Raw genomic sequence first — 10349 nt, 5'->3', positions numbered from 1 at the left:
ATTCCAAAAAGCAGGAAACCTCTTTCCTCACTCGTTCTTGTACGAGGCGGACGCATTCTCTTCCCTCTCCTGTTCTCCTCCTGCTTTTTTTGTTCTCTGTCTGTGTATTGGAGCTCCTATTTTACAAATCTACCGAAATGAAAACTACTGTTATGGATCTGAACAACTGGACTTTCAATGCAATCGACAAAATGTTCTGCTGAGAATCTCAGGAGGACACCGAAGACATATACAAGTGGATTTATGATAAGAGGTTTCCTGCTTTTTGGAATTGGCTGGTTCCTGGTTTACAACATACAAGAAGACAGCTGCAGCCAATTTGGCCCTCATCAGGCTGCCTGCTTGTGAAGTTTTGGTTTGTTCTTTGAGAACTCAAAATCAGCTGATTTATGAGCTAAACCGTGAGATGGAAACAATTTGTGAGAATCGCAGGCCAACTGTGGCTTTGGGACTCGCCAGCATGTTGGGAATGACCTTGGAGGGGCTCATAAGCACAGAGCAGTAGAATGCACCCTAATCTGTCCATTTCAGATCTTGAAAGTACCAGTAGGCCTCAAGGCCGACAAGATTTATGGAAAAATCAACAATTGTGGCTCATCTGAAGCTGACTCCCCTGGTTGGCCTCTAAAATAGACCAACATATCCATTTCTCCTGGGAAACGTGTAAACTAAGGAAAAGCTTGATCTATTGCACAACCCCCCCTTTGGAGAACTTCTGTGGAGGCTTATCAGAACTGTGCCGGCTGACCATCTTATCAGGACAATGGACTATTTGGAAGTGCTTCATGGACCACCTTGACATCAAATGCATATGTAACTTGTTTATAAATGTGCTTGCTGGCAGAGTTTTTTTTATGTCTTAAATCTTGTCCTGTTAGGACAAGGTGTGAAGAGACGTTTTTTTGTAATGCCATTATCCTATCCTCATGGCTTTTTCTCCTTTTCTATCTAAAAGCGTATTCTGAAGAAGGATAAGGGACTGCTCTCCAGTAGCAGTAGATACGTGCAATCCGCCCATCTTTTGGACGACTGCAATGACATATTCTCGCTGTATCTTGGTACAATGATATAAAAAGCTTGTTCTGATTATGAGTACTGTAATGCATTTTCAAGTGGATTTATCAAATAATTTATTATATCTACCCCTGTTTTCTGTGATCAGAATAAGCAGCTCCGGCAAAATCTTATTGGAGCATAAAATATTCTGCTCTAGGGACACATTTAGTTGGTTTTAGAGTATAGATTTGGCCACTACTAACTCTAGGCCTCACATGATCAAATGCATGCAGCAAAAACTATTGTGTCCAACAGTGGAGGTATTCTGTTTAGAAATCCATTTAGAACAGACAGACCAGACCTGAACAGAACAAGAAAAAATGTTTTCCTGAAACACAGCGTTGACTCGTTGCAGGGAAAAAAGAGGTGACACCTTTGTGCAAAAGTTGTTTTTTTTAAAGCAATAAAATCAATATTAAGCAACATTTTTCCAATGCATTATTTGTAAATTTTATTTTATTTTTAGATACATTTTTAACGTTTTGTGTGTGATTTTGTAATTCAGGAAATTAATTTCACATTAACATTTATGTCAGGAGCCACTACTGGTAAACTGCAAAACTAAATCTGACTGTGGTGTGAACATCTGCCAAGAAAGCACAAACTAAGAGCAGGAAGCATTAACACACAATCCAAGAATCTTTTTTTATGTCCACCAAAATAAATATTCCCAGGAAGAGTGGTGAGTGAATTTTGAGAATGGAAAAAATTACACTATTCTGGACTTGTATTATAGTGCTTTGTGGAAACTTTCAGAAACATCTGCCAATTTTTTGTGTGCATTTTCATACTGAGAACTTCTTACCTTCTGAGCAGTCCTCCCCAATGTAGCCCTCCTCACAGATGCACTGACCGTCCACACAGCGACCTCTGTCTTGGCAGCTGTTAATGCAACTCAGCTCTGCACAGCTCTCTCCTTCATATCCGCTGTCACAGGTGCACCTCCCGTTGACACAACGCCCCCTTTTGTTGCAGTTCTCTGGACATGTGAGGACAGAGCAATCCTCTCCAGTGTAGCCTTCTTGACAGACACATTTACCCTCATGACAGTGACCCAGTGCCAGGCAGTCATTTGGACAAGCTTTCTGACTACAGTCCACTCCACTGAATCCTTCATCACAGACACACTGCCCATCGATACAACGACCTTGACTTTGGCAGTTGTTGGGACAGCTTAAATCACTGCAGTCTTCACCAGCAAAGCCTGCGTGACACACACAGCGTCCGTCGATGCACTCCCCACGGGCATAGCAGTTTGAGGGGCAGATGTGAACACTGCAGTCTTCGCCGGCAAAGCCTTCATCACATACACATTGTCCGTTAACACAGCGTCCCCTCAGCTGGCAGTTCCTGGGACAGGAAAGCTCGGAGCAGTCATCTCCCTGGAAGCCAACATCACACGAACACTGTCCGTTTATGCACTGACCTCTGCTGTTGCAGATGTTTAGACATGCCAACTGGCTGCAGTCTTCACCTTGATAGCCTGAGTCACAAATGCACATTCCATTGAAGCATGTGCCTCTACTGTTACAGTCGTTGAGGCAGGTGAGCTGAGAGCAGTCTTCGCCATTGTACCCTGCAGAGCAAATGCATTTACCATCAACACAGAAACCATTGCCCCTGCAGTTGTTGGGGCAGGTGTGCTGCCCACAGTCCTCTCCGCCAAAGCCCTCATCACAGTAGCATGTGCCATTCTTGCAGTGTCCACGGTCATAACAGTCTTTGGGGCAGAGGAGTTCAGAGCAGTCCAAGCCAGTCCAAGGTTCATCACATACGCAGTCTCTGTTTTCGCAGCGACCACGGCCCAAGCAGTTGTTCAAGCACTGACTTTGTGAGCAGTCTTCTCCATAAAACCCATCTGAACAAATACAAACACCACCCACACAGTGGCCTTGGGCTCCACAGTCAAAAGGGCAGATTTCGAACTCGCAGTCTTTTCCGGTAAAGCTCTTCAAGCACTCACATTTTCCGTCAACACAGCGGCCTCGTTCCTGGCATCTACCAGGACAATCGAGCTCAGTGCAGTTGGTGCCCTTCCAACCAGGCTCACATATGCAAGCACACGTTTCAGCACTGTAGTTTCCATGGCCATTGCAGTAGGGTTTTGTTCTCATTTCTCCTTTAAAAAAAAGGCAGAAGAAATATTGTTTTTGTGGCAAATCTCATAGGGTTGAAGGTTATGATTGATTTCCCAAAACATCACAATGCAATACACAAATATGGCAAACAAATCCCACCTACCCAAAACTTGTGCACTTCGGCAGGCCCCTTCACTGCTGCACTGATCCCTCAAGGTTGAAACTTCTCCTTCAAGCATTTCTAATCGACGCATGAGAGCCTTCAGACCAGGCAGGTCTTCCTTGCAGCCACAGGCCTGTCGGGGTATGTTGATGCGATGGGTGAAGATGATCTGGTTCTCTCCATCAAGTGTGTGTTCAGTGATGTGGTGGCCTGTTACTGTGTCCTTGGGATGGATCTGAACGCCTTCTGGTGCATCCACATCCACGGAGCACAGGGAACTGGCAGGTACATTGATGTTATATAAGTGGCTGAAAACAACAGGGTGTCCAGCACTGGGGATGGTGATGTTAGGTTCTTTAGGAGGCGACAAAGTCTGTCGTCGATGTCGCAGGATTTTTCTGACAAATCCAGCATTTGTTAAACTAATCAGGACAATCAGAAAAAAGCTGCTCAGAAGGCGCTGTCTGCCCATACTAGATGTAGAACTTAGAAATGAGAAAATAAATCTCTGTCTAAACATATGACTATGACCAATCCAGGTTATGTTGAATGATCTAAAAAGACAAACAGAAAATGTTAAATGAGAAACGGTTTGTCCTTAAATTGATTCAGTACAAGTAAATTAAATGTTCTGTCACTTTTGGCTGCAAGGAATAATGTTTTGTGTGTGCTCAGGCATGTGTTCAGTTGTCTGTTATTGACATTTCTTGTGATCTAATGAACATATTTTAATGAAATTCTCATAAAGTAATCATAGAATGTGAATTTACATTTCATTAAATTTCAAAATTAGTTTGATTTTAAATGAGCACCACAGCTAAGCAACTTTTTATGACGGTGGCTACTGTTTATTCCATTTTACAAATATTGAGCTAACATTTGGCATGGTAGTAGTGGAGAGTAATCCCTAACATTTGCAAGATCTTAGCTTAAAACTAAACTGTAAAAACTGTTGTCAAAACTTTTAGTAAAATATCTCATTATTCACAGGACAGGTTTTGATTAAACTCTCGTAACATATTATTGGATGTACATCTACAACTGATTATCTTTTGAAGTCAACCCAGTTCAAATATGACGTTATTTTGAAGACTTGACCATATCAACTATAACCATTATCATAAGATGAACTTAGTTTAACGCTCTGGTATGGTGGTGGTGAGTGATATGCCAGGTCTTTAATTTGGTTTGTGTAAAACAGATTGTATGCTGGTAATGTCAAAAATTTAAAGCATAGATGATCCTGTCTTATGGACACCCAGAAAGTTGTTGAGTTGTCATATACTTTTTAATGGACGGAGTTGCAGTTTGGCTTAAATCTGCATGACTTCCACAAAACGTTGGGGAAAACACCAACAGCTACAGAAAGTTAAATATGTAAATGTGATTTTAAATCAACTTTTGCAGTTTAAAACAAATTAGGAAAAGGCTATGCACTAACCCAGGGGTCTGCAACCTTTACGATCAAATGAGCCATTTTTACACCTTGGTTCATTAAATTAAGTGTTCAGAGCTGCATCAACATGCTACAACTGTGATTATCAGCTGGTGGCCCATGGGCCACTTTAGATTTGTTGAAGGGGCTTTTGTGATCACTAGGGGTGACCTTTTTTTTTCTCACTCACATTCTCCTGCCCTCCTCCTGCTTTTGCTCTCAGTCCCGTGCATCGGAGCTTCTATTTACACATCTTCCGAATCGTAAATTACTGTTATGGATTTGGTCAGCTGGACTTTCAACGCAACTGAAAAAAAAATTTCAACCAAGTGACAAGGTGCTGGAGAAACCTCATGCCCACTGAATCGAAGTGAAATTTACCAAGGCTGCATATTTTTTCTAATTGAGCTGATTACTTATCAAACATATTACTGAACATACTGTTGGTCTCAAACAAATCAGTGAAGATTAAAACAAGTGGATCACTTTTTATTATGGTTTAAAAGTGCTGAAACAAAACCCACTGCAGTACCAACTTTAGAATATAGTACACTCTATAAATACAAGAAGTTAAAAAATAAATAAATTATGTGTCCCTGTGATGGACTGGAGACCTGTCCAGGGTGTCCCCCGCCTCTCGCTCAGTGACTGCTGGATATGGGCGCCAGTGACCCCCGTGACCCGAAGGAAGAAGCGGATAAAGATAATGGATGGATGGAAACTGAAAGTTGCTAAAAGTTTAATATATGGTAGAGCCACCAGTTTAAGAACAGATGATGCACTCCTTAATTTTTACAGCTTGAGGAGATTATAAAGTCCCAAAGAGAGACTCAGCTGTCAATTGACTTTTCATTTAGGGCCACTGCGGAATGAGACATACTTCCTAATAATTTAAAAATAAGCTATTTTCAAACTTTTGTACCTTGAGGCTAAATAAAAGCTTTATTAGTAACCAATGTCAAAATTGTAACACTTATCAGTCAAATGTTTTTGTACAATCCATTTGATGTGAACTTTTTAAATCATTTGTATAAATGGGAGATAATTGTGTAATATAAGAGTAGCAGTGGAGTGTTGTTTTTGCTTGTCTGGTTAGTGGCTCTGGAACCAGTTTCCTTGAGAGGGGTTGGACACTCTTCCACTCTGGAGTTGCTCCTGGTGAGAGGTGCCGAACAGGAGTGGGCATACTTATTGCCCCCCATCTTGGTGCCTATGTGTTGGGGTTCACCCCGGTGAATGAGAGGGTAGCCTCCCTCCGCCTACGTGTTGGGGACGGGTTCTGACTGTCGTTTGTGCTTATGCACCAAACGGCAGCTCAGATTATCCACCCTTTTTGGAGTCCTTGGAGGGGGTACTGGAAAGTGCACCTCCTGGGGACTCCCTTGTTCTGTTGGGGGACTTCAATGTTCACATGGGCAATGACAGTGAGACCTGGAGGGGTGTGGTTGGGAGGAACCCCCCCCCCCCCCCCGATCTGAACCCGAGTGGTGTTCTGTTGTTGGACTTCTGTGCTCATCATGGATTGTCCATAACAAACACCATGTTCAAGCATAAGGGTGTCCATATGTGCTCTTGGCACCAAGACACCCTAGGCCGCCGTTCGATGATCGACTTTGTCGTCATCTCATCTGATCTGCGGCCACATGCCTTGGACACTCAGGTGAAGAGAGGGGCGGAGCTGTCCACTGATCACTACCTGGTGGTGAGTTGGCTCCGATGGTGGGGGAGGATGCCGGTCAGACCTTGCAGGCCCAAGCGTATTGTGAGGGTTTGCTGGGAACATCTGACAGAGTTTCCTGTGAGATGGAGCTTTAACTCCCACCTCCAGGAGAACTTAGAACATGTTCCATGGGAGGTAGGGGACATTGAGTCCGAGTGGGCCATGTTCTGTGCCTCTATTGTCGAGGCGGTTTAACGGAGCTGCAGCGCAAGGTTGTCGGCGTCTGTCGTGGCGGCTACCCTGGAACCCAGTGGTGGACACCGGCAGTGATGGAAGCTGTCAGGCTGAAGAAGGAGTCCTATCGGGCCTTTTTGGCCTGTGGGACCCCGGAAGCAGCTGATGGGTACCAGCAGTCCAAGCAACATGCGACTCGGATAGTCGCTGAGGCAAAAACTCGGGCATGGGAGGAGTTTGGAGAGGCCATGGAGAATGACTTCTGCACGGCTTCGAGGCGATTCTGGTTCACCATCCGGCGTCTCAGGGGGGGGAAAGCGGTACACCACCAACACTGTTTATAGTGGCGGTGGTGTGCTGCTGACCTCAACTCGGGATGTCGTGGGTCAGTGGGCGGAATACTTTGAAGACCTCCTCAATCCCACCGGCACGTCTTGCGCTGAAGAAGCGGAGCCTGGAGACTCTGGCTCAAGCCCTCCAATCTCTGGTGTTGAAGTCACCGTGGTGGTTAAAAAGCTCCTCGGTGGAAGGGTCCCAGGGGTGGATGAAATTCGCCCGGAGTTCCTTAAGGCTCTGGATGTTGTAGGGTTGTGTTGGCTTATGCGACTCTGCAATATTGGTGGACATCGGGGGAAGTTCCCCTGGATTGGCAGCCCGGGGTGGTGGTCCCCCTATTCAAAAAGGGGGACAGTAGAGTGTGTTCTAATTACAGGGGGATCACGTTCTTAAGCCTCCCTGGTAAGGTCTATTCGGGGTTTCTGGAGAGGAGGGTCCATCGGATAGTCGAACCTCGGATTCAGGAGGAGCAGTGCAGTTTTCGTCATGGTTGTGGAACACTGGACCAGCTCTACACTCTCAGCAGGGTCCTGGAGGGTGCGTGGGAGTTTGCCCAACTGGTCTACATGTGGTTTGTGGACTTGGAGAAGGTATTCAACCGCAGCCCTCGGGGAACCCTGTGGGGGGTACTCTGAGAGTATGGGGTAACAGGCCCTTTGATATGGGCTGTTAGGTCCCTGTATGACCGGTGTCAGAGCTTGGTCCACATTGCCGGCAGTAAGTCGGGCTTGTTCCCAGTGAGAGTTGGACTCCGCCAAGGTTGCCCTTTGTCACCAATTCTGTTCATAACTTTTATGGACAGAATTTCTAGGCACAGCCAAGGTGTTGAGGGGATCCGTTTTGGTGGGCTTAGGATTGCGTCTCTGCTTTTTGCAGATGATGTAGTCCTGTTGGCTTCATCAGATCGTGATCTACAGCTTTCGCTGGAGTTGTTCGCAGCCGAGTGCGACACAGCCGGGATGAAGATCAGTTCCTCCAAATCCGAGGCCATGGTCTTGAGCCGAAAAAGGGTAGAGTGCCCTCTCCGGTTCAGGGAGGAGGTCCTGTCAATCGATCTACGTTCCTACCCTCATCTGTGGTCAAGCGGCCGAAATTAGTTTTCTCAAGGTGTCTGGGCTCTCCCTTAGAGATAGGGTGAGAAGCTCGATCATCCGGGAGGGATTAAAGAGTAGAGCCACTGCTTCTCCACGTCGAGAGGAGCCAGTTGAGGTGGCTCAGGCATCTGGTTAGGATGCCTCCTGGACGCCTCCCTGGTGAGGTGTTCCGGACATGTCCCATCGGGAGGAGACCCAGAGGAAGACCCAGAACACGCTGGAGGGACTATGTTTCTCGGATGGCCTGGGAACACCTCGGGATTCCCCCGGAGGAGCTGGCCCAAGTGGCTGGGGAGAGGGAAGTCTGGGCTTCCCTACTTAAGCTGCTGTCCCCGCGACCCAACTCCGGATAAGTGGAAGAAAATGGATGGATGGACGGATGGATGGATGGTTAGTGGTTTTGCTTTATATTGAATTTTGATGTACTTTTGTCTTTGTTGGTTCAGAAATTCATGTCACTACCCGCCTTTCCTGCCAGAGTTTAATGTCGTTTTGTATAATCCTTGGAAAAAAGTTGTACAACATCACTCCATGATGCTGGGTCTTCTGTGTTAAAACTTTCAAGTATAAGTTGGGGGCGACTCTCATCTACTACCACACCAAACTTTAGCTCAGTATTTGAAAAACTGACTGAGTTATTGCCTTTTTTGTGTTTACTAAGTTTCATCATCTGTGGCGGATATCTTGACTTGGATTTTGAACTGCACTGACTACAAGTGATTCGGTTGTAATTGTGAGTGCATTACACTCACACTTTTGGAAAGTTTCATCAAATTTTGTTCAATAGTTCATGAGAAAATGTCCTAACAGGCAAACAGGGTTGGCTCCAACAGTTAATACCAAAGTTTTAAGCAAAACTGTTACACCAGAGGTAGAACTCATGGCAATGATTGCCAGCTACTACCACAGCAATCTTTAACTAACTAACTAACTAACTAACTAACTAACTAACTAACTAACTAACTAACTAACTAACTAACTAACTAACTAACTAACTAACTAACTAACTAACTAACTAACTAACTAACTTACTAACTAACTAACTAACTAACTAACTAACTAACTGAATGAAATGTAACAAATTTAAAGTTTTTTTTATATCAATTAATCAAATTTAGATGTAGGTCAAATGATTACTTTCAGAAAAAGTCATTAAAGCCCTTCTACTGTCCATGGAAATATTTTTTCCTAGAAGACACACAAGTAAATGCACATGCAGCTTAAAAATATATTGCCTGTCTTTTGACAGTGGGTGACATTTAGTCAGGGTGATTTGTCCCTTAATTACATTTAGTGCTTTCCCAAAATTTTTTTTATATAATTGGTGAAATATCTAAAAGAATAAGCTGAACCAGATGTTTGCAGGCTAATAAATTTTAAACAAAGCAGAGATTTAAAGCTGTGTACAAATCTTTTATGCTATCTTGAAATGCAAGGGGGAAAAAATACTAAAAACAATTCCACAGCTGTGCTGGCTTATCATCTACTTTCACTGTATTTGTGCACCACGCATGCATACAAAAAAAATGATAGCTGTTTTGAAATTTTAGAACCTATTCATGCTGTGAGGTTAAACAACATTAAAAAAAATCATAATCCATCCCATGATGATCTGATGTTCCTCCCCCACAAATGTTTCAGATGACTTTACCACCTGGATAATTAGCAGTGAGAGCCAGTCTTATTCCTCAGCATGGGAAAGCCTCCTCAGATTAGTTTGTGATGAGCTTCAAAAATATTTGAGTGAGGGGAAAGACTGAAAATCTGCAAATATGTATAGAGACTGGAAATAACTTATTTCTGTGTACCAGGTTTTGATCCAGCGACGATGTCACAACTAACAGAAAGGGTTTACAGTGTTAGAATAAAATCTTTATTCTATTCTGTAATAGATAGGATCCAATTTTTATTGGTTTGCCAATGAAAACCAATAATATTATTCAATGAAACCTGAAAAATCTAATCCATTATTTAAATTACAAGCTTGTCTTAGAGATAATAAAACCTGTATGACTCAGTTTTGGTTTTTAACTCAGACAAGTCAGAGGTTGTGGTTTTTGGACCTGAACATCTACTTTAATTAGTATCTAGCTTTATGATACATTTAACCTCTAACTAGTCTTTTAATATTTTTTTTTTACCATATATTATATATATAGTAAGATTCATTTGGCTGCTCCCTTCTTCAGGGGTCACATGCCATTCCTGATGCAACCTGGGCTTAATCCACAACGTCAGGATTACAAGAATGCAGCACTGACCACCGAGCAGTATGTATATATATATATATATA

At 43.6% G+C, this 10349-nt stretch overlaps 1 protein-coding gene across 1 annotated transcript in view; it reads right to left on the bottom strand.

Moving 5' to 3' along the window:
* The window catches only part of LOC119424733 (tenascin), a 49087-nt gene extending 45318 nt beyond the window's left edge, over window positions 1–3769 (bottom strand). Inside the window, exons 1-2 of the mRNA XM_037692232.1 lie at window positions 3298–3769; window positions 1862–3175 (exon numbers count right to left, since the gene is read on the bottom strand). Coding sequence (XP_037548160.1) covers window positions 1862–3175; window positions 3298–3769 — 1786 coding nt within the window. The remainder of the gene's footprint in view (window positions 1–1861; window positions 3176–3297) is intronic.
* Between the last annotated feature and the right edge of the window lie 6580 nt (window positions 3770–10349).

Source organism: Nematolebias whitei, chromosome 18 (assembly GCF_014905685.2).
Source record: "Nematolebias whitei isolate Nwh7 chromosome 18, NemWhi1, whole genome shotgun sequence".
NCBI lineage: Eukaryota > Metazoa > Chordata > Actinopteri > Cyprinodontiformes > Rivulidae > Nematolebias > Nematolebias whitei.
Note: the sequence above shows the minus strand (reverse complement) of the source record. Positions and strands in the feature narration are given on the sequence as shown.